Below are 26,112 nucleotides of genomic sequence, written 5' to 3' on the forward strand. Positions count from 1 at the left end.
TGATCTCTATTTGTAACTAAATTTTTTATGTTTGCTGGCAAATTATTGAAGATGAGTGTTCCTGAGTAGTGGACCCCTTTTTGAACTAAAGTAAGTGCTTTTAAGTCCTTGTGCAGATCATTTTTGTTCCTGGTATTGTATGTATTAACTGAGCTGTTTGTTGGAAAATGAGATATATTATTTAGGGCAAATTTCATTAAGGAGTAAATATACAGAGGGACAGTAGTTAGTATACCCAGTTCTTTGAAGAGGTTTCTACAAGACGTTCGTGAGTTTACTCCACAAACAATACGTATTACATGCTTTTGGTCTCTGAAAACTTTTGTCTGACTTGAAGAGTTACCCCAAAATATTATGTCTGCTAACACTCGAATTGCAAATACAGATTTGTTAAGGCGTTTCTGCAGTTCTGTGGTGTGCTCCACCCAACTGAATTTATTATCAAGTTGTAATCCCAGTAATTTAACACTGTCAACCTCTTCTATCTTCCCTTCTTTGTACTTTATGCATATGCTGGGTGGAAAGCTCTTACAGGTTCTGAATTACATATAGTGAGTCTTTTTGAAGTTTAATGTCAGTGAGTTGGCTTTAAACCATTTATTAATATCCATGACAATATCATTAGCAGATCTTTCTAGAGCTACACTTGACATACTATTTATTGCAATACTTGTGTCATCTGCAAACAAAATGAACTCTGGTTCCGGCAGTGTAACTGATAAGAGATCATTAATGTACACAAGAAAAAGCAATGGCCCTAAGATGGATCCTTGTGGGACACCACATGTAATTTCTTCCCATTCTGATGATGACTGATGACTTAATTCACTAGTCCCTTGCACTGACACCCTTTGTTTCCTGTTAGCGAGGTATGACTTGAACCATTTTGCAGCACTGCCCATGACACCACAGAATTCTAATTTATTTAAAAGGATATTGTGCCCACATGTCCACGCTTCAACACCTGAACTGCTGTCCAAGGGAAAATAAACATTAATGGCTTGTTTGTGCAATACACATTCAAAGGTATAAACAAACCTAAAAACATGCAAACATGCTACTCGTAATAGCTATAATGATTAGCGTGCAAATGAAGTAAATACTGATGTAATGTCATTCAAAATACTGTCCTCAGCTGACAAAAAAAAACTATCATAGTCCTAACACCCTCTACATGTAAATAATCTTCCACCTAGCATTCAACAAGCAGAATTAGTACTTTTTGCAGATGATACTAGTGTGATAATAAACATCATTTGAGAGAAATCACTAGAAGAGAATGTTAATGATGTCTTTCAAGGAATTCTTATGTGGTTCCCTGAAAATGGACTCTCCCTTAATTTTGAGACAACACACTATATTCAATTCTGTATAACAAAGAGAGTCATATCAACAATTGATGTGCAACATGAACATGGTAGAATGCTCCAAACTTTTAGATGCACATACTGATGAAAACTTGAACTTGAAGAAGCATATTACTGAGCTTCTCAAACAACGAAGTTCAGCCCCTTTTGCTCTTTGTGTAATTGCTAGTCTTGGAACCAAATGAATCAGCCTCCTTTAATATATTCCATTTTGTATATTTCCACTCAGTAATATCTTAGGCAATAATTCTTTGGGGTAACTCATCACTTGGCAAGAAAGTATTGATTACACAAAAGTAAGCAGTAAGAATAGTATGTGGAGTTTATCCGCACTCATCACATAGGTACCCCTTCAGAGAGGTAGGCATTTAAACTGCATGATCAGAAAACATTTATTCACTTATGGAATTCATCATAAATAATCCATGACAATATGAAAAGAATTGTGATATACACACCTACAATCCTAGAGGAAAAAATGATCTTTATTATTTATCACTAAAGCTGTCAATAGTTCAGGAAAGAGTTCAATATGCAGCAACAAAAAGTTTTGATCATTTGCCCAATAACGTGAGATATCTGACTAGTAGCAAAGCAAGTTTTAATCTAACCTAAAGGTATTTCTTCTGGACTACTCCTTCTAACACATGGACGAATTTCTGTTTAGAAACTGATAGCCTGTACACATTCTCTAAAAACAAACTCACTTCACATCATTTTGATAAAAGAATCATTCAAATGTTGTATGGAACATATAACTAACTTAGTACTTGTTGTATGGAACATGTAACTAACTAACTAACTAACAAACATTGTACATTACAATTGGGCAACCACATAAACAGAGTAAATAAATTAATAAAATCACAACGGATCTACCTCTACTATTAAGGACATCCCAGCAATTTACTAGTATTACCCACAACAGGGCTACCAAGACTATCTAGCCTATGGACAACATCAGCATAGGAATCACAAACTTATATCTATGTACAATAGTTGAACGTGTCTTCAGCATCGCCATAAACAGAATACAGAACTCTCTCTTGTACAATGATAGAACACATCCTTGACATGGATATGAGATACTATACAGAAACCACACTTGTACACCCTCACACCATGCAATACTCGAACTTGCAATGAACACTTTGTGTTCATAGCACATATTTCAGCCATTGGTTGTGTTCGCTGTACATGGTACCAGCTACCCGTCAACCACTGCACGCCACTAAAGCACACCACTAGTGCTCTGTATATTACACCAATGTTAAAACAAATATTCTCCTTACCTGGTTGTGGTTGCCCTCTTCTCTGGCCCTCAGTCTGCTCTCCAGATAGACAATGCCAACAACAGCCTGGTCATGCTGTGTGTTGAGTGTGCAGGCTGCTCAGCTCCACAGCACCCTACATTCCAGATGAACTTCCATTTGCTTGCTGGCCATCAACCAACTGCTCTCCACTCTGCTCCTTCACAAGAGGATGGCTCTCAGAGACACTTGTGTCAATTCCTGTGCATAGCATGAGTTCTGTGGTGAAGTGTGCCATCCAAAATCTGCCAAACTCTTGGCTTTAGCGGCAGGAAGTCCAAAAGTACCACTTCGCACAGCACAAGACGTATTCTTTTGCATCCGTGTCATTCCTGCATATTTTCTAATGTCATCTGTCCACCTCACATTAGGTTGTTGTTGTGGTCTTCAAGAAACTGAAATTCCGCTCCAGTTCAAAAGGAAATTACAAAAATACATTTTTTGCCACTATTTCTACAAATTCTGTGAATATCTGGATTCATGGATTTAAGATTTCTGTTAGCTACATGGCAGGTAGCTTTGTTCACTGTAAAACAAATAGTGATATATTGTAAATATTACTTTGTACTTAAGGATGTAGATAAATATTTTTCTTGAAAGATAGCACTCCAATCAAATAAATAATAAGCTACCAACAGCAGATAAACAGCACTTTAATGGGGAGGCAGCAGCAATTTCAAAGTAGCAGCTGCATTTCTAATTTACTTGACTAAATTTGGCTCACATAGGCATGAGCAGTATTAAGCAGTATAGCAATGGTTTATTGTTAATACAATATACAGATTAATTTTCTATGATTTGCTTGTCTTTTGTTAACTTATACTTTCATTCATCCCATATCCCTGAGGGTTTTCTTCTTGATGGGTTCTACAGAAAATGATGAATGAATAAGTCTGAGATGATATAACAGCTGCTGTTGGGTTGCTGATGAAATTGTAAATTTACAAAAGTAAATTATGCAAAAACACCTAAAGATGTAGCAGACCTGCTCAGAAACTTGTTTGATAGATGGCTGCTGTCTGACAACTGTGACTTTGCATATGCAAAATGAAAAGTTTTAACTCAGTTTCCATCATTGATTATGCATCTGTCTTATTTTAGATACATTATTTAATTACACTGTATTTGACAAGATGGTAGATTCTTTTTTCACCTAATATTTGTAGTTAAAAAAAATAGGAAATTGTAAATATTACTGGTTTTTTGGGGAACTTTTGTCATCGAGCCACTGTTTACGGTTCTTCCCTTTTTTTTTGTGAACTGTACATAACTGGTCAGTACATCTTATGTTTGAACATTTGACCCATCCTTGTAATCAGGAACTATTGAGTATTGGTTTTAGAGCATAATCACCGCAAGTTATTGGGTCTAAGAACAAACTGTCAATAAAAGTTACACTACACATTTAGTGCCTCGTACAGACTTCTACTGTGGAAAATAATCTAAAATTGGAAATCATCAGCTCTAGGTGCTCTCGGTCATTATTAAAGTATCCACAAAGTATGATTCAAAATTTAAGTCTGCATAAGCTGCTTCCAGCTGTTTTATGAAACTTAAGATAATTCCTGCTGATGTTCTATAAACTGTCAGTACTATATACTTGAATGTTTCCTGTTACACTATTGTGGCACAGCATTCAAAAAGCTGTTCAATGCAATATTCATTAACTAGAAGGAACTGGGACATAATTTTATATTTTACACATAGAGACACTTCTAATTTTTCCTTGTTGATTCTACTGTAGTATGATATTAGTTTTTGTCAATCTAGGTGAAGCTGTTGCATTTCAATGATTTTTGTGTGCACTACAAGTCTGCTAAAATTACATATGCACTTTCACTTTCCGGTATGAATAAGATAAACTCATCTTTTTTGTTGGATTTATGATGTTTTGATGGAAGACAAATTGGATTTTCTTTTATTTCTGTTAATTTGTCCAAGATGCAGTATTTCATTTTCATAGTAGCTATACCACCTATAATTAATATGTTTTGTAGCTCTGGTTTTTAGGTGAATTCACCCTAAAACACCTAAGGAACACATTGGATATAACTAGGATAGAATGGATACCGGTATTGCTTCTTTCAAGCTGGATGCTTCTGGCAATTAGCTACACAAGTAGCCTAGTACAAGCATTCAGATGCAAACCATGCTCTCCTGTGAGCAGTTTTCCAAGTTCTGGATTAAGACTTTCCATAGAATGCTCTATCCAGGCTTATCATGGCACTCTAAGAACAGCACAATCCTCACATTAGTGTGAAAAGCATTTTCAGCTAATGTAGGCGATGTCATGTTGAATTGTATAATTAAGATTATAGTCAAACTGTTACTTCTGTTATCACAAAGTCTTCTTTTCCAAGATCCTTCCTCAAGTACCAAATTCACAGGTGACAGTGCTGAAACCTGCATTTGGATTAAAAGTGCTAGTTACCTGGTAACCATTTCCCAAAATTCTTTACCTGCCTTTATAAAACTGTTCTTGCTATGCTTAGGATGCAGCTTATGGCCTGTAGTGTAAGAGTGCTTTGAACTCCTTGAGTTGCATGATTATTTTTGTCCTTAGTCCCCAAAGCATTCAAACTAATGGAGACAGCTATCTGATGCTATCAGACTCAGTTTTCTTTTAGGTCAGTTTCTTGTAACAGAAACGCAAGTAAAACAACTATTAATGTTTCATGTTCTTTAGCTTTTGCAGGATCAAAATAGTTGTGGAGCTAAAATCCATTAAAATTCTTATAAGGATGCTTGAAGTACATTGCATATTTATCCAACATTAACTCATTTCCGTTGAACTGTGGGGGCCTACCACATTTCTCACTGTTGCTCATGTGCAGTGTTATATTATGAATGAGTATTATGATTTTTTATTGTTTCAGGTATTTGTTGACAATAGTCTTAAGCAGCATCTATGCTGTGTTCCTTGTCAGTGTGGGTCTCCTAATTTATATTTCTGACATTTTCATAGATGTTAGTCCAGTGTCTGAGGTAAGTACTTATCAATCATAATTCTTAAAACAATTAGTTACATAGGCCAACTTTTAGAAATACTTGATTTTATAAACAATATTGGTAATTCACTTTTATACATGTCACTGAAATGTGATGTCTTGGCTTCAAATTAAATGAGACCTCTATCCTGCGTGAGACACTATAATACCTCTAAATATTTAAATTATTACTGGGATATGCTTTCTTTTTTCGCCTTCTGTTATTTTCTAAAGTGTGGGCTTTTAGTCAGATCTACATAGACTTTTACATAATAAACAAATATAGTAAAATTATTCCACAAATACACTGACAAGCCAAAATGTGATGACCACTGCCCACTCATTGCAAGGTTGGATGCCTCCTGGTGGTGTTGCAGGTATGTGATGCAGTAAGAAAAATATGTAAGCTGAGCAGAGACAGATGGAAGATTACCCTAGTGAAGATATGCACTGAAATAAGCAGCTTTTTAAGCCTGTGAACAAATATCTTCAAAACAGTGAAACTGGTCAAATGTTCACATGCTACTGTCGTGAGCATCTACAGAAAGTGGTAAAATCACAGTGAAACTACCTCTTGGTGCCAAGTGGTTGGACATCCACGGCTCTTGACAGAACTTGGGTTTTGGAGGCATGTCTTTTGGTAAAGTAGGATTGATGATGATCTGTGGCACCTCTGGCAAAAGAGCGTAATGCCTGTGCATACACATGTGTTTCAGAGTACACCATTCAGCTCACATTGTTGAACAAGGGACCCCACAGCAGATGACCCCTGTGTGTTCACATGTTGGCCTGACAACATCATCTATTGCAGTTGTAGTGGACTTGGGATTATTGAGATTTGACCAAATATCACTGGAAATGTGTTGACTCATCAGATGAATCACATTTTTGCTACGCCAGGTCGATGGTCCATCTCCACAAGTGCTGTCATCCAGGTGAACATCTGCTCATAATGTGCTAGTGGGAAAAGTATTATGCTATGATAGACATTTCCAGCACTTTCATGGGATCTGTGCTAGTAATTGAAGACACCAGGTCAGCTGTGGACCATTTTCATCCCTTCTTGCTCGATTTCTTTCCTGACAATGATGTCATCTTTCAGCGGTATAATTGTCCGTGTCTCGAAACCAGAATCATGCTCCAGTGGTCCGAGGAGCATGACAGTGAAATCACATTCATATCTTGGCTTAAAAATTCACCTAATGTGAATACAATGGGTCCCATCTGGGTCACTATTGACACCACCAAGGTGTACACATCACGCGTAGATATCTAATGCCATATACCTCCACAAACTTACCAACAAACTGTATAATCAATGATACATGGAATTGGTTATATATTGCATTACAGAGGTGGTCCAATAGGCTGTTAAGCAAGTGGTCATAATGTTTTGGCTTGTCAGTGTATATGTCACGTCTGCAAATCTTGATCTTCCCAACAAAACTCAACATATTTCCAATTTTACCTCTGTTAGAATTACTCAGACATTATTATACACAGTTACATTTATCCATACTGCTTTAATGCTTAAAATAAGTACATAATTTAAAACAGTTGCATAGGGTAGAAAAACAAACATTGATTTGTATAAACAAATGGATAAGTGAAGAGCTGTGTGTTCAGTACATGATGCTGAGTTTTATAAAACTTTAGTGGAGATGGGGTGGGCATATAACAAGATGGATCAAGGATATTCTGTGTTGGGTTCCTTGTGATGAGGAAATACCTGAGAACAACCTCCTGGAAGATGCAAGAAACACACAGAACAAGCTTGGATGTGATAATCTGAAGATCATACTGTAGGAAGGAGACTGGGAAAGGGCTATATCCAGCAATGGATGACGAAATGAAACAGTGGAAGATACGAGATGTAATGACAATAATATGAAAAGGATAGTTTGCTACTCACTGCATAGAGGAGGCTATTAGTGGCAGAAAGACAATCTGATAAAAGACTGATAGGTATTACTTTAGCTATCAGACTAAACACTTCACATAGTAAAGATAGAAAACACACACACAAATTTACACATGCATAACTCACAGACACATGGCCACTGTCATCTTCAGGCACCTCAGCAACACTGGCCATTCATGTGTGAATTACAACTGTGTGAATATATGTGTTTCTGTCCACATCTGACGAAAAACTTAGTCTGATAGCTAAAATAATATCTAGCTGTTTTTTATCAATGTTTTTATCTGTCACTCAACATTCCTCTATGTAAATGATTTTGTGCGTTATTTAGTTCTTCCTAAATCCCCTCTCACAATGACCTAAAAGTTTGTGCTCTTAAACTGTCCAACCAACCAACTATCCAACCATTAGTGGTAAAATATTTTGGCATCTAAGTGTAAGAATCCCAAAGTCAGTGAAGAGATTTCTGCAAGATATTTGGTTTCCAACTTGACTTAAATACTCTGACTGCATGCTTTTGCAAAATAAATACTTTTTGACCTTAGCTACATTGCCCAAAGTTTTATGCCACATGAGAGTATTGAATGAATGTATGTGAGCAATCATGACTGCAAGCCAACAAACTGATAGAGATTTCTAAATGGAAAGTAAACTCTACCTTTTGGTTAACCTCACTGTGTACTGGTGTCACCTCTCTTTGTTATCCCTCTCAATAACTATGAATTTCACAAGTAGAGTCTCATCCAGTGTGTATCCATTGATTTCTACTTCTGGTACCTGTATTTGCAGTTGTGTTATATGAATCTTAAGTAAGAGTTACAGTTTGCTCAAGCATTGCCTATTGGTGGGCCCTCTCATTGGATGAGATAATGGTGTATCAAAGAGCAATGCCCTATTAAGGGGCACATAAGAGCATTTCAGTGGAAGCAGCTATGTTAAGGAGTGGTAGTAGATTTTATTGGATGCAGTTTGTTACTCTTCACTTCCTTCCTCCCTGCAATATATTTTACTTAAGACTGAGTATATGAATGTGAATGGACAGCACATTGTGCTACTGTTGGTGCTAGAATTTTTTTTGAGATTGGCACAGTTTCTTTAAAAGACCACCTTTCAGCAAACATTTTATTTTTTCCAAAAACTTTATATTCACATGTTATTAATATTCAAAAAGCTTTTGTGTTCCAGAAAGTTCCAATCTCAAAATATAATTCTTTCTAAAATTCAGTGTCATAGTTTTGTACATCCAATATTTATTTCCAAAAATTACCTTTACTTACATATTCTAGTACAGTAGTTTGTTAATTATTCCAATTAGAATAATTCATTTTGTAGAAACTTTCAGCATCCCAATGCAGTTTAAACTGCTCTCCCATAAAATAGTGTCTATATTTTCATAATTTTCTAGTTATATGGCTATTATGTAAAGGAACTTACTTCACTGCCTATTGTATTTTTGTTCCTTTTAATTGTCATTAATATTGTGCTAATATATAGAATCAAATAGTACAGTATTTTACCAGTTTGTAATTACTGTACTATGTGTATTTATAAACAGGCATCAAGTACAAAGCCTTGGTTAGTGAATATCCACTACTCAAAAGGTAAACACCTATGTAGATTTTTTTATTTAAAGTGTTTAGTTAACGTGTAAAATTCTGGTAAAGCCTGCAATGAGTATCACAACATGTATGGTTATTTTGTTGATTAATGATGGCACTTGTGAAGTGATTGAATATTCTCCAAATTATGCAAATGAATCTGCTTAGTAAGTTACAATGGCACCAACAGTCCAGGTGGAATTGCACAAAAATTATTTCAGCTCTGCAGAACCTACAGTTAAAACACTTCAGGGATCAGGTTCTTCAACCATTGGCATATAAATCCTTTTGCTGTGGCCACTGGTTAAAATGCACTCAAACACAAACCAACTTGTCAAGGAACATTTGAAGTACATGTTTCTGCTTACTCGCCCAATTGACATAAACCCATGTCACACCAAGTAAGACTTTGATGACTTATGTGACAGCTTCCAAACAGACACCATTGACTGCTAGGCTGCTTGCCTGTAGGGAGCTTCACATGTTTTTAGGTAACAGCTACAGTGCTAAGTCCTACCAGGAAGTTTCAGTATTGTAGCCCTTCTCAAGATCAAAAAATATATCTTAGGATGTTATCTGTATAGGAAAGTCATTTCAGTTACAGAAATTACTGGCTCAAGTGATGATAATCACTCACAACCAATGTTCAGAAGATACCATTCTATCCTTGATGAATGGTATCTTCTGAACATTGGTTGTGAGTGAGTGCTTCCTGAATGCTAGGAGCCAAGTGAGATGCAGCAACCCATGCATGGCCTTTCCTCCAGACATAGTGAGAACAACATAATTGCAAAATTCTGGAAAATATATGATGATTTGCTAGCCTCAGGAGATGGTTCAAGATTTCCTACCTCCATGAGTCAGGGAAGTCTGATTTTTTTCAGTTTGATTTTATTAGAAACTGACAGGAGAATTCCTGTTGTCTTATTTCTTAGATGCCACAATATATTGTACAGTATTTTCTTGTAGCCAGGAGCAGTTTCATGAGTCTCAGAGCTAAACTCAGCTTGCTCAGTGAGAAAAAGTAGATGTATTGTTTTCTTTTGTTGAAACAGTGTGCCTAACTATCTTCTATGAATGCTCGGTGACAGTAAGAAGCTGGATTCTGTTCTTCTATGGCAGAGATTTAAAAAAAATAATCACTATTGCCTAGCTGATTTGTTTGGGAATATCCTTGTCTGAATACAGCAGTTACTGATGGTTTGTTACGTTCACAAGAAATTTTCCTAATGATTTCCATTACTTCTGTGCAGTTGTTATTATGCTGGCAAGAAATCTTCCTAATTATTTCCCTTACTTCTGAGAAATTCTTAGAGCAAATGACAACTCAGTTTGCCATGTTTTTCAATTAAGAGCATCTTTCACAGTGTTGGCCTAAAGCAAGGATATTTCCTTTTTTTGTTTTGCATATTTTCACTCCTGATTGTCTTATAGCATTATTAGTATTTATTCAGCAAAAGCTAGCATAAGAATATTATGTACAGTAGGTGACCCAATATCTTTTAGAGCTCCATTTAAGAATCTTGAAATTCTCTCTCTTTCCCCCTCAGGGGCTGTTGCTTCAGAAAGTTCCAGTGTTCAACGTTGCTGATGTATTAATTTTTTAAGTAAAACATGGAGTAAGTCACTTTTTTTGTTTTGTATTATGAGACTGATTTCGATGTACTTTGATGATGTATACATCTCTTGCCAGACAGTCTATGAAAGAGTCTCACACAAACAGTTTCTGAAAGACAATAATGCAGACTCACTGACTGACTCTTTCTCTCCGTAGTACTCACTATCTCTTACTACTCTTCGACTTACTGCCTCCTATGGCTTATGCACCACTTCCTGTTGTACAAAACTAAACAATTGAATACATTGTTAAAAGTAAGATTTACAAAATAACAATTAAAAGTCTTTAGGTGAATTTCGTTACTTACATTAAAAAATGGCCCACATATTGCCCTACATATTCAGTTGGAAAAGTTTACTTAATTTCATATACAATTTCAATCAGTTTTATGGTACAGCATTTTAAATTACATTTTAGTTCATTGTGAACAAATCACTTTGAATAAAATATTGATAAGGGTATTATGAATAACTCTCAAGTAGAGCTATCTTTTTAAGTAATCATAATGAATAAACATCATAGTTTTTCAGAAATAAGGGAGAAGTAAATTTTCAAGAATATGTGGTGCAACATGGCTGCACAGTTCACATCACGAAACTTTCAAAGTTAGATTATAAACAAATGGCTTACTCCCCTTGCTTGCTAATATCAATCAGGTAACATATTAATGTGAAATTTAATCTGATATAGTAAACTCATTTGTACTAATTTTTTAAATGACAGTTTACTTCTGGAACTGGGTACAGGCATACCAGTATAAAGCCCAGGAAGTTAAAAATTCAAGGTAAATTGATCTCTTCAGAGAATTTTGACATGGGGAAGGAATTTCAGATAGGGATGTGAATGTAGTCCCATTTCTATCGCAACACTGACCATCTGGATCTCCTGTCCACCACCAGCCTTTGTGAACTTTGCAGCAGCTTTTGTGAACTTTGCAGATGCGAGTTATACTTACAACACATTCTCCACTTTTGAAATCATCCTGGCCTCAACATACAGTAACTTAGTATCTGTACACCCTCACCCCAACTGTTTCCTCCCCTCACCTTCACTGTTCACTGTTCTCTGCTGGCGCACCCACTGGTATTTTGCCCTTCTCTGCTCCTTTCCACACCTTATTTTCTCCCACTCTCCCTACTCTACATCCTTCTGACATTATGTCTTTCATGCCTGTCCTGCCCTCTCTAATCAATGCATGCTCCACCAGTGAGCACCGATTCCTCTTCTACACATACCATGCAGTCCCTCCCCTTCACCCGCCCCACTCCAGAATGCTGCTGGTTTGACATGTTTATGGATGGAGCAGCTAGAGATAGCAGTCATGTGACTGTGAGGTGTATACTTGCTTGTGTGAATGTGTATGCATTTTCCTTTTCTGAAGAAGGCTTAGTCTGAAAGCTGCAATGTAATAGTCTCTCCATCATGCGTGTTTGCAGCTCAGTGTGTCATCTTTACAGTGTGTAGCAATCTACCCTTTTCCTCATATGAGGAAAGAGTTACTGGAGTGTAAATCATTAACCATTTCCCATGTAGCAGTTTCTGAGAGGGTAGAGGAGCAGAGGGACAAACTCAGTTTTAGAATATCTTCATTGCAGTGCTGAGTGAAAACTTAACTGGGATATTTGATTTGATCTGATTTATTTATTCATCCAGGAATCATCTCATAATGATACAGAATTTCTTATATTAAGATAATAAAAATAAATAGCTCAAAATATACATACACATGGAATATATAAGTAGGATTTTATGGGGATGAGGCAGATGCTCAGCCATGGCCTTGCTGAAGGAACCATCCTGGCATTTGCTTGAATTGATTTATAGAAATCGCAGAAAATGTAAAGAAGGTGGATTAACATAGCAAACTCAATCCTCTTGAATATGAAATCAGTGTCTTAACAACTGCAGTGTCTCATTTGATTAGACCCTGTGTTTGGAGAACTGCCTCCAGGACCATAATCTTGCAACTACGCACCATGCACATCTTCATGTCCTGCCCTCAGTCTGCTTGAAAAACTGAGTCAGCATTTCCCTCATGATTGGTATCATGCACTATACATCTTAATGCATGATTTTCTTATAAATGCAGTACATTGTGATCATGTACTGAAATTCGACAGGGTGTTGTAGTTGTCCCCATTCATTATTAGCCACTGCTGTGAGTCCACCAAGTAATCATTAGTTGTATAGTGTGCATAACTCATGAATACTGTTTTAGCCGCCTTTTTAAACAGATGTATTTTGGTAAACTTTTTCATATACTTGGGCAACTTATTATACAATTTTATTCCCTTAAAGAAACTGCAGTTTTGAGTTTTCTGTTTGTTTTTCCTATGCACGTGCAAATTGGCTCTTGTTCCACATATCTATATAGAACTATTAGTGAAAGACTTAGTAATATTTTTCCTGATTGGAACAATAGATTGGCAGTTGTACTAACTTGGTGTGGAAAGGATACCCAGTTTTTTAAGTAGTTTCTTAGAATGAGCCTGCCTGCTATTTCTAGTTATTATTCTTATTGTTTTCTTCTACAGTTTCAAAAACTGTATCCATGTTTTGTTCGTTTGATACTCAGAAAAGAACCCCATAGCTAAGAAGCAAATGTATATTTGAATAGTAAGGCACCACAAGACACTGGCTGTTACAAACTAGTGACAGAATAGCATTATATGCTGGTTACATTTTTTTTTTTTTTTTTTTTGTCTGCTTGTGTTTGTGTATGTGCGGATGGATATATGTGTGTGTTTGTGTGTGTGTGCGCGAGTGTACACCTGTCCTTTTTTTCCCCCTAAGGGAAGTCTTTCTGCTCCCGGGATTGGAATGACTCCTTACCCTCTCCCTTAAAACCCACATCCTTTCGTCTTTCCCTCTCCTTCCTGAAGAAGCAACCATCGGTTGCGAAAGCTAGTAATTCTGTGTGTGTGTTTTGTTCATTGTCCCTGTCTGCCGGCGCTTTCCTGCTTGGTAAGTCTTGGAATCTTTGTTTTTAATATATTTTTCCCATGTGGAAGTTTCTTTCTATTTTATTTACTATGTGTAAAGGTATTGATACATATTAAGAACCAGGGGCGCCAACTTATAAAAAATATTGGGGGGCATACTGGGGGTCCTGCCCTCATAAATGTTTTAAATTTTAGATGAAAAATAGTGAGTTTTAAAGTTTTTTAAGGCATTTTAGAGTCATATGATAAACATTAGAACCCCAAAAACTGGACTCTTGATAACTCGACACTCCAGGAAACTCGACAAACCTGGCACATTTTATAGCTTTGAAAAAAAACACGCATGGTTTTTTCATAAAAAGCTAATTTAATTTACAGTAATAATCATGCTTATACACTATTGCAGAGCAGTGAATATATAGCTCTGAAAAGACTGAAATTATATTTAAACAAGTCCTAAACTGTCATTAAAAGGATGAAACATAAAATATTGTTGTTGCACAGTAATAAGTGAAATAGCTAATTTAAGCTTACTTTGAATAAGGCTCAGGGTTCATTAAATAAAAATAATATCTCAAAGCCAATGCTTTAATACAGTTAATGAAGTTAATACAGTATGCCTAATACTCCCAGTCAAAAAGTATGTAAATAGCGGGTTTTAATTGGGTCTTACACCCTAAAACTATTTAAGTATTTGAAAATAACTAATACAGTACTATAGTAATATAGTAATACAGTTCTAAACTAGTACTAATATTTCAAAACTGAAAATTTAACATTATGTATGTATTTCATTCATTATTTTATAAAAGAAATTAATATTGGTCTAAATGCCATTATTAGGGCTAGATGTTTTTAGAAAGGCGCAAATGTCAACTGTCTGACTGGATTACTGAATATGAAGTCATTGATGACTGGTCGGATATCCTATTCATCCAAAACATCTCGCAGGGCATGAAGAACAGCCAAGTTGTTGAATTGCTTCTGTCCCATTGTTGATAGGAGATATGACTGCAGATGTCTAAGGACACTAGATGACCATTCTGCTGTTGCAGTCATGATTGGAACTATTTGGAGAAGCTCAATGCACTTCAATAGTTCACATAACATTTCTATAACTGCAGTCTCTTGTGTAATGTACTTTCTTACATCATGCATGTTTTTTAAGACCAGTAATTTTTTTATTAGCAATATTGGCTAACATATGTATAGGTCATTTTTGAAAAACTCAGTTGATTTTTTAAATTTGTTTCACTTCTGTCTACTAAAAGCAAGCACTCTTGTTCAACTGCAATGACCGGTGTGAGTCCAGTTGAAGCAAAGCGCCCAATAATGCAAGATTGCACCATTTCACAACTTCAATTGTAAATAGCTTTGTAGTATACCTTTGGGGTTTTGAAAGTGTGTGGTGAGCTGGCTTCATTGTTTTCATACTACTTGGTATACTACGATTCTGAGGAAGCAAAGGATAATCAACTTGTGAAGGTTTTTCTTTTAAACACACTTCCCAAAAGCGTTCAAAACTAACACATCTTCCATTCAATCTTCAGTAACACTTATATGAGGGCATTGAATTTTTTTCATTGACATGGCATGGCAATAAAGACGTAAAAAGAAATAAGTCTTGAATTGTAACTTTGACTCAAGGTAGCCTGCACATTTGTAACTTGCTTCTGTTTTGTCCTCTGCAGAAAATGTTTCAAAAAACTCTAGAAGTTCTTCAAAGTTTTTCAGTATTCTCAAGATACTAGAAGCTCACATAGTCCATCGAGTTGGGCAAAGGGGCCGTCGTTGGCTTTCTCACAGCGTATGCTTCTAAAAGGTCCCATCCTTTTGTTGGATTCCCTTATGATGTTCATTAAGTTCTTGGCTAAAACCATAATATCCCTCATAGATGTAAGATGGCAGAGACAGACTACAACTGCTGAGTCTAAACTGCGAGCAGTGCAATGCACGTAACGTGATTTTGGTTGAAAATCCAAAACTAACTTTTTATTCCTTTGAAGTTATCTCTCATATTCAAGGCACCATCATAGGACTGTCCTCTTAAGTTATCCATTGACAAATCAAGATGAGCAAAAATTTCTTTTAAAATACTAAACAGAGTTTGTGATTCAGTGTTGGGGGTCTTGTACAAGCCAATTACGTCTTTGTTGATGATTAAGAAATCATCAACAATACGAATACAAAATGACACTTGTTCATGAATTGGAGAATCACTTGTTTCGTCAACCACAATAGAAAAATGTTCAGTCTTCTTGATTGACACCAATACCTTTCTCAACACAGACTTTACTAGTAGATCAATGATTTCGATTTGAATATCGTGGGATGTCCACTTATACTCTGAATGTCCTAACCAATCTTTAAACTCAGGTATGTCATTCTTTCGGAGTTCCGACTACTGAAACCCTTCATGCCCTCTAATTGCTAGTCTTTGTCAGTATAGAAATTGCATGGCAGTAAAAATTGTCTCAAGAGCTAAACAGCCTTTCTTCATATCACTATCTAACTGTTCATTCAGTTGGGAGGCCAGTCTTCCGTGACTGATAGAATTTAGTTTCAGAACACTTTCTTTATGCATAAATGTATTTTCATGAAGACAGAATTTTTCTAAAGCCTTTTTCCATTTAGAAAACCCTACCAAGTAAATGTATCTTCTTTTCTTGAGGAAAATTGTAAAAGATTTTTAACATTTGCCTCTTTGCAGGTTTTGCAAAAAACTTTTTCAGTAGATGCTTCATATTCTATCCATGTATATCTGATCAACCAAGACTTCTGAAATGGTCCGCCCTTACCGGATTGTCCAAGTTTTGGCTGTGAACGGTTCTCGCCTGAAGATGATGAAGCAACTGACGACACAATAACTGTTAGAGTTTGACTTGCAGTATCTTCAACTTCCAAGCACGCCTTTTTTGTAACAAATTTATCCATTTCAAACTTAATTCACAATACACTAAGAGACTAAAGTAAACAAATAAAATATATTCATATAAAATAGTCCACTAGACACTGAAGTTGGAACACTAAACACATCTGCAGCATTCACTGAATGAAACCATCCACACTGAATGACTGTGACAGCAGGGTGGGCTTTTATAGCTGCAGTGTCATAATGTCTTAAGGGTCAAGGGGACGTGAGGTGAAGGGTCCCAGGCTCTTCTGTTCCAGTCCATTCGATGTCACTGCGGCCGCAGCACTGTAACACTATCATGATTCACACCACTCACTTTCAGTTAACCTGCTTACTACCATAATAATTATTTGTTTTTACTCATTACTGAATGTATTTTAAAAGATAACTATTGTCAAACAAGAAAAATAAAAAATTCCAACTTAATTTTGTGATATTACAAAGTTTTATTTTACTAATAATTTTCATAAATTATTGGTGGGGCTCCACTGCCCCCCCCCCCCCCCCCCAAATCGAATTTTTGAGGGAACTCGGGTTCCCTCAGGCCCCATGGAGTCAGCACCTGTGTTAAGAACAGAACTGAAATGAACACACTATCCTGAGGCACAGCTTGTTTATATGATTCTTGACTGACAATTGCTTTACTAAAAATTTATTATCAACAGACAGATGAAACATCTCTACCTTTTGCACCCTGTTTTCCGTGTAAAACTGGAACCACTCATTTGTCAGTTTCTGTGGATTTTTGATTATTCTATCCTCATCTTTGATTTGTCTGTTATTATTCTTGTGTTGTCTTTTTCTGTGATATCACAAACTAATTTTATTTTATTTTCTGCATTATATATTAATTTGTCATTAAATTATTTTTTTGCAGCAATCCGTACTGCCCTGTATATCTTTTTGTACCTATGATTGTAATGTATGGTCTGTGTATTATTGTAAAGGTTTTGTAACAAAGTGAGAAATGTAAGTCCCTGGGGCAACTTTCTAGTATCTGCTATTATCCATTTACTCTCCTTAGCTGCTGTTGTTGACGTGGCTATTTTTTGCTCCTCAAAAATCAATTTAAACAACAGGGAGAATTTAGGTAACTCATCATCTACATTGCTTTCCATATGCACTGCATCCCAAGTTTCATTTGCTAATACCATAGACAAACTGTGAGTATGACATCCTCTTGCAGGCCTGCTGTTTTGTGGGCTTCACGAAGTTTGTATTGAGCCAAGATCTTCCATAAATACTTTACAGCTTTCACTGTTGATATCTGTATGGTACATGGTCGAAGACTGACAGTAAACTTTCTGATAACCAGTACCAGCATTTAATACTTTTGGCACACCAAAAGTGATCAAAGTTATTAGGAAATTAGTACTAATTGTATCCTCAACACTTGTGTTAATATTCCTGTCTCTACATATTATTATTTTACTTTTGAACACACAGCCTATAGAATGTATTTTACTGTATATAGCAACAAACATACATTTTGAAAGTCTCTTAAATTACAACTTTTATAACTGGATATTACTTTCTCCAACAAAAGAAATGAGGGATGTGACACTGGACTCATATTTGGGAGGACAGCAGTCCAGATCCTTGTCCATTTTGGTTTACCGTACTTTCCATATAAAAGAAAAATTCCAGGATTGTTTCTTTGGAAAAGACACAGTATATTTCCTTCCCTGTCCTTCCTTCTTTGTGCTCCATCTCTAAAGAGCTCATTGTGGATGCAACATTGTACCCTAATGTTCCTTACTTTTCTTTTTGAGAAAAAAAGAGGGGTGGGAAAAATGTTGTAATGAATGTAAAAATGAAGTGGAACGAACACGTAGAATCTCAGGACAGAGAGGGAGAATATGATTTGGTGAGAGGGACCAACAGTGAAATGCTACAAACAAAAATATATGAAAAACTAACCATTTCTATCTTATCCAGTGCTCTTGTGTCACCATGAACAAGGGAATTTATGTGACTTTCCTATATAATCTCAGATTAGTCTTGCTTTCTCCAACCATTTCCTCCCTTCTACCAGATGAAGCAACCTTTGGTTCCAAAGATTAGCAATTCTAAGATTTTTTTGTTTCTGCCTTTATCATTTACTATTATTTACATTTTATGTGATTGAATTTTTATCTTGGAAATAATTACCTTATAAATATAATACACATGTAAATTCTAGTACTGAAGCAGTTTTGTACACAGTCAGTTTCATTTGTTACTTAAGGAAATGATTTACTACAAAGCAGTAATCCACAAGATAGGTTGCTTCTGTTTCATTTTCAGATTTTCAACATCTATCTAGTATGTGTTGGTCTACTGTATTTTGTCTTCTTATATATTGACATAACATGCTACACAAGGAAAGAAAAGGCAAAAACATGTGTAAGTCATGGTAAGTGGTAATACAACTTTTAATGTATTAGCAAGGCTTGAGTGAAACATATAATTAGATTTACGTAATAAATTTTCTGCTAAGCATCTAATATGTGTCTAATTCATGTTGGTAAATGTTGGTTGGTTACATAAGGTAAAGTCAAATCAATAGATATATATCCATCCAATTTATATGCTGTTTACCATTAACATAACTTAATTTCTCTCTTTCTCTTTCTCTCTCTCTCTCTCTCTCTCTCTCTCTCTCTCTCTCTCTCTCTCTCTCTCTCTCACACACACACACACACACACACACTGATGAGCCAAAACATTATGAGCACCTGCTTAATGGCTCATCTGTCTGTCTTTGGAATGAAATACATCACTAATTCTGCATATCAGGAATCTGACAGTTTGTTACTAGGTTTGTGCACGTATGTGGCATCAGATGTCTATGCAATTTGTGTAAATAATGGGGCACTGATTTCTGTACGTGGTGATGACAGCTGATAGTGACCCAGATGGGTTCCATAAGATTTACATTGGGCGAATTTGGTCGACAAGACATCAACATGACTTCACTATAATGCTTCTCAATCCACTGCAGCACAGTTCTGGCTCTGAGACAGGAACAATTATACTGCTGAAAGATGACATTGCAATTGGGGAACGCATCAAGCATGAAGGGATGCAGGTGGTTCACAGCTATCAATGTGTCTTCAGTTACTACCATCGGTCCCATGCAAACATAGGAGAATGTCTCCCTTAGAATAATACTGCACTGGCCAGCCTGCATCCCTGGTGGTGTGTTGCATGTTTTGAGCTACGGTTTACCTCAATGACTGTCTTTGTAGAGACATCCATTGGCCAAGTGTAGCAAAATTATGATACACCTGAAGAGCCAACATGTTTCCATTGGCCAGCAGTTGAATCCAAATGGTCACATATCAAGTGCAATCATAATTGACAATGTCATTGAGTCAACATATGAACATGTGGGGTTGGTCTGCTGTGGAGTTCCATCTTCAACAATGTACAGTGAATGGTGTGCTCTGAAACACTTGTGCATGCACCAACATTGTGCTCTTTCATCAGAGATGCCACAGATCACCATCTATCGTACTTTACTGAACTGACAAGCCTCTGAGCCCCACGTTGTGTGAAGAGTCATGGGTGTCCAACCATTTAGTGCCTAGTGATAGTTTCACTGCCCCTGTACTTCTTTCTGTAGATGCTCACAACAGTAGCACATGAACAGTTAATCAGCTTCGCTGTTTTCAAGATACTTGTTCACAGGCTCTGCATAATAATAATGTGCCCTTTGTAAAAGTTGCTTATCTCAATGGATTTCCCCAGTTGCAGCCCACATCCATGTCTGCTCTGCTTACATACTTTTGTTACCACATCACATTCCCGCAATACCACCTGGTGGTGTTCAACATCCTGTGTGTGTGTGTGTGTGTGTGTGTGTGTGTGTGTGTGTGTGTGTGTGTGTGTGTAGAGAGAGAGAGAGAGAGAGAGAGAGAGAGAGAGAGAGAGAGAGAGAGAGAGAGAGAAAACAGGAGAAGCCAAACTTGCCCTGGAGAAGTTTCATAAAATCTCACAGGAAATTGTACCGAGCGAGGTGGCGCAGTGGTTAGCACACTGGACTCGCATTCGGGAGGACAACGGTTCAATCCCGTCTCCGGCCATCCTGATTTAGGTTTTCCGTGATTTCCCTAACTCGTTTCAGGCAAATGCCGGGATGGTTCCTTTGCAAGGGCACGGCCGATTTCCTTCCCAATCCCTCCCTAACCCGAGCTTGCGCTCCGTCTCTAATGACCTCGTTGTCGACGGGACGTTAAACACAAACCACCACCACCACCACAGAAAATTTCCTATAAATCTCATATGAGATAACTGAATACATGGAAAGCACCCCACTCCCCATTGTAACACAGTAAAGGGAAGTGTTACACACTTTAAATATCTAGGAGAGGATCACCCAATCATCAGTATTGAACACTACAGCAAATCAAGAACGACTCTTAAAAATACAAAAGGTACATAAATTCATATAGAGTCATAACAATAAAAAATCTCTCTTTGTCGATGCAAAACTAAGGCATAATAACACAGTATTTCTTCCAGAGGCATTCTGTGCTGTAAAATTTATGGTGACTCACAACAAATAAAAATAAGAGCAATTGAAAAGCAGGAAAGAGAAATTCTCATAAAATATCCAGACCAGTTTTTCATGAAGGAATTAGGGTAAAGAGGTCATTGTGAGAGATCTACAAACAGGCAGAAACAATAATGGACAACTTTAGAAAAAGAAGGATGAAATTTTATACTTGTTGTGGTCTTCAGTCCTGAGACTGGTTTGATGCAGCTCTCCATGCTACTCTATCCTGTGCAAGCCTCTTCATCTCCCAGTACCCACTGCAACCTGCATCCTTCTGAATAGTATAGTCATCTCTTGGTCTCCCTCTACGATTTTTACCCTCCACGCTGCCCTCCAATACCAAATTGGTGATCCCTTGATGCCTCAGAACATGCCCTACCAACCGATCCCTTCTTCTGGTCAAGTTGTGCCACAAACTTCTCTTCTCCCCAATCCTATTCAATACTTCCTCATTAGTTATGTGATCTACCCATCTAATCTTCAGCATTCTTCTGTTGCACCACATTTCGAAAGCTTCTATTCTCTTCTTGTCCAACCTATTTATCGTCCATGTTTCACTTCCATACATGGCTACACTCCATACAAATACTTTCAGAAATGTCTTCCTGACACTTAAATCTATACTTGATGTTAACAAATTTCTCTTCTTCAGAAACGCTTTCCTAGCCATTGCCAGTCTACATTTTATATCTTCTCTACTTTGACCATCATCAGTTATCAAATAGCAAAACTCTTTTACTACTTTAAGTGTCTCATTTCCTAATCTGATTCCCCTCAGCATCACCAGACTTTATTCAACTACATTCCATTATTCTCGTTTTTCTTTTGTTGATGTTCATCTTATATCCTCCTTTCAAGACACTATCCATTCCGTTCCTCTGCTCTTCCAAGTCCTTTGCTGTCTCTGACAGAATTACAATGTCATCGGCGAACCACAAGGTTTTTATTTCTTCTCCATGGATTTTAATACCTACTCCGAACTTTTCTTTTGTTTCCTTCACTGCTTGCTCAATATAAAGATTGAATAACATCGGGGAGAGGCTACAACCCTGTCTCACTCCCTTCCCAACCACTGCTTTCCTTTCATGTCCCTCGACTCTTATAACTGCCATCTGGTTTCTGTACAAATTGTAAATAGCCTTTCGCTCCCTGTATTTTACCCCTGCCACCTTCAGAATTTGAAAGAGAGTATTCCTGTCAACATTGTCAAAAGCTTTCTTGAAGTCTACAAATGCTAGAAACGTAGAAATTTTATAGAACAAGGCAAAATGGATCTTTTAAACAAAATGAGATATTAAAAAAGTTAAACTCACACAACATAATATAAACAATCAAGAACAGTTCATAAACATCATAAAAATGATAGACTTAAAGAGAAACATGCAGAAAAGAAAAACTGAAACAAATGGTTGAGAAATGCAAGAGAGAACACAGTGAATATATGAAGGGAATTTGGGAGTAATGAAGAAATACAGAAAAATTATTACTGCTTAAGTCCATATGTTCTCCTTTAAGGGAATATTTGAAAATAATAATAATATATGTATTCCTTTTTGCCTGCTTCATTTACTGCATTTTTATATTTTCTCCTTTCATCAATTAAATTCAATATTTCTTCTGTTACCCAAGGATTTCTAGCAGCCCTCGTCTTTTTACCTACTTCATCCTCTGCTGCCTTCACTACTTCATCCCTCAGAGCTACCCATTCTTCTTCTACTGTATTTCTTTCCCCTATTCCTGTCAATTGTTCCCTTATGCTCTCCCTGAAACTCTGTACAACCTCTGGTTCTTTCAGTTTATCCAGGTCCCATCTCCTTAATTTCCCACATTTTTGCATTTTCTTCAGTTTTAATCTACAGGTCATAACCAATAGATTGTGGTCAGAGTCCACATCTGCCCCTGGAAATGTCTTACAACTTAAAACCTGGTTCCTAAATCTCTGTCTTACCATTATATAATCTATCTGATACCTTTTAGTATCTCCAGGGTTCTTCCACGTATACAACCTTCTTTCATGATTCTTAAACCAAGTGTTACCTATGACTAAGTTGTGCTCTGTACAAAATTCTACTAGGCGGCTTCCTCTTTCATTTCTTAGCCCCAATCCATATTCACCTACTATGTTTCCTTCTCTCCCTTTTCCTACACTCGAATTCCAGTCACCCATTACTATTAAATTTTCGTCTCCCTTCACTATCTGAATAATTTCTTTTATTTCATCGTACATTTCTTCAATTTCTTCGTCATCTGCAGAGCTAGTTGGCATATAAACTTGTACTACTGTAGTAGGTGTGGGCTTCGTATCTATCTTGGCCACAATAATGCGTTCACTATGCTGACGGCCTTGGGAGAGCCAGTCCTGACAAAACTCTACCAGCTGGTGAGCAAGATGTATGAGACAGGCGAAATACCCTCAGACTTCAAGAAGAATATAATAATTCCAATCCCAGAGAAAGCAGGTGCTGACAGATGTGAAAATTACCGAACTATCAGTTTAATAAGTCACAGCTGCAAAATACTAACGCGAATTCTTTACAGACGAATGGAAAAACTGGTAGATGCAGACCTCGGGGAGGATCAGTTTGGATTCCGTCGAAATGTTGGAACACGTGAGGCAATACTGACCTTACGAGTTATCTTAGAAGCTAGATTAAGAAAAGGCAAACCTACGTTCCTAGCATTTGTAGACTTAGAGAAAGCTTTTGACAATGTTGACTGGAGTACTCTTTTTCAAATTCTAAAGGTGGCAGGGGTAAAATACAGGGAGCGAAAGGCTATTTACAATTTATACAGAAACCAGATGGCAGTCATAAGAGTCGAGGGGCATGAAAGGGAAGCAGTGGTTGGGAAAGGAGTGAGACAGGGTTGTAGCCTCTCCCCGATGTTATTCAATCTGTATATTGAGCAAGCAGTAAAGGAAACAAAAGAAAAATTTGGAGTAGGTATTAAAATTCATGGAGATGAAGTAAAAACTTTGAGGTTCGCCGATGACATTGTAATTCTGTCAGAGACGGCAAAGGACTTGGAAGAGCAGTTGAACGGAATGGACAGTGTCTTGAAAGGAGGATATAAGATGAACATCAACAAAAGCAAAACGAGGATAATGGAATGTAGTCCAATTAAATCGGGTGATGCTGAGGGAATTAGATTAGGAAATGAGACAGTTAAAGTAGTAAAGGAGTTTTGCTATTTAGGAAGTAAAATAACTGATGATGGTCGAAGTAGAGAGGATATAAAATGTAGACTGGCAATGGCAAGGAAAGCGTTTCTGAAGAAGAGAAATTTGTTAACATCGAATATAGATTTAAGTGTCAGGAAGTCATTTCTGAAAATATTTGTTTGGAGTGTAGCCATGTATGGAAGTGAAACATGGACGATAACTAGTTTGGACAAGAAGAGAATAGAAGCTTTCGAAATGTGGTGCTACAGAAGAATACTGAAGATAAGGTGGATAGATCACGTAACTAATGAGGAGGTATTGAATAGGATTGGGGAGAAGAGAAGTTTGTGGCACAACTTGACTAGAAGAAGGGATCGGTTGGTAGGACATGTTTTGAGGCATCAAGGGATCACAAATTTAGCATTGGAGGGCAGTGTGGAGGGTAAAAATCGTAGAGGGAGACCGAGAGATGAGTACACTAAGCAGATTCAGAAGGATGTAGGTTGCAGTAGGTACTGGGAGATGAAGAAGCTTGCACAGGATAGAGTAGCATGGAGAGCTGCATCAAACCAGTCTCAGGACTGAAGACCACAACAACAACAACAACAATAATATATGTGTTGATTTTTTGCATGCATATGATTTTTCCCTTGTCCAGTATGCTAAAGATATTATTAGCATTTTCACATCCATATACTACCAACCAAACATAGTTCACAAACAGGTTTTATTACCCTATCCATGCATGCCCCTAAATCTTCAATCATGTTCATGACTACTACAAAGGAGCATGCCACCCCCTTTTCCTTTCATTGCCAAATATCATCTGGATCTGGAATACCTTAACTACATCTGCCGCCATGGCTTTGAGCACCTTTCGTAGTGTCATAGAACGAGGAACATCTCTCCCATCTCTGACACGGTGGTATTTCACTGCGTACCCATCTACAAAATACCTTTTCCCATTATTATGCTATGCCTACCCCCAGGCCCATGCAACATTGGCCACACACCTGGGGAAAACCCAAGACATGGCATATGCAGCAACCCAGAACACCCTGTTGCAGTCCTGTCATTGATTTGCCCTAACCTATCAAATGCAGGACCCACTGTGAAAGCAGTCATTTTATTTACCAATTCTGGTGTAACTTCTACAAAGCATTTTATAAGCACATGACTGCCAACCAGTTGTTCCCCCAAATGAATGGCTGCCACAACCACTCAATATGCTCATACTCTACTGTCTGACAGAATAATATACTTGAGAAAATATGGATGAACTGAAACAGTTTTTCTATTGCAGAAGTGAACTGTGAGAGTGATATCTGGATCTGGAAACGTTTCAGGTTTCTTCAAGGCACTCATAATGTGTACATTCAACATTGAGTACATATTTTAATGTTTTGGCCAACATAAAATCTATGTGAACAGTGGGAATGTACACCCTTGGTGCAGGTACACTATGAGCAGCACAAGTACAATAATTACTGAATCATCATTAACAAGTGAATAAGATCCTAAGTCAAATCAAACTGCAACAGCCAAGTGTATTGCACCTGTCCCAATGTTTGTGTTGGCAATCCTGATGGGTGTAAACAGAGTACTGTCTCTCTGCACAGTAGCCTCTTGCCATATGGAGCAAACCTGGTCAAAGGTGATGATGAAGACATAGTCTTGTGCTGACTGAAAGAGTGACTCTTGAATGGCATTGATGTACCCTTATCAGAAACCATACCATCATTTCGCAGGTATGTT

At 37.1% G+C, this 26,112-nt stretch overlaps 1 protein-coding gene across 1 annotated transcript in view; it reads left to right on the forward strand.

Moving 5' to 3' along the window:
• The window catches only part of LOC126354659 (proton channel OtopLc-like), a 220,498-nt gene that overhangs the window by 139,124 nt on the left and 55,262 nt on the right, over window positions 1-26,112 (forward strand). Inside the window, exons 10-11 of the mRNA XM_050004434.1 lie at window positions 5,554-5,662; window positions 18,944-19,052. Coding sequence (XP_049860391.1) covers window positions 5,554-5,662; window positions 18,944-19,052 — 218 coding nt within the window. The remainder of the gene's footprint in view (window positions 1-5,553; window positions 5,663-18,943; window positions 19,053-26,112) is intronic.

The sequence above is a fragment of the Schistocerca gregaria genome, chromosome 3, assembly GCF_023897955.1.
Source record: "Schistocerca gregaria isolate iqSchGreg1 chromosome 3, iqSchGreg1.2, whole genome shotgun sequence".
Taxonomy (NCBI): Eukaryota; Metazoa; Arthropoda; class Insecta; order Orthoptera; family Acrididae; genus Schistocerca; species Schistocerca gregaria.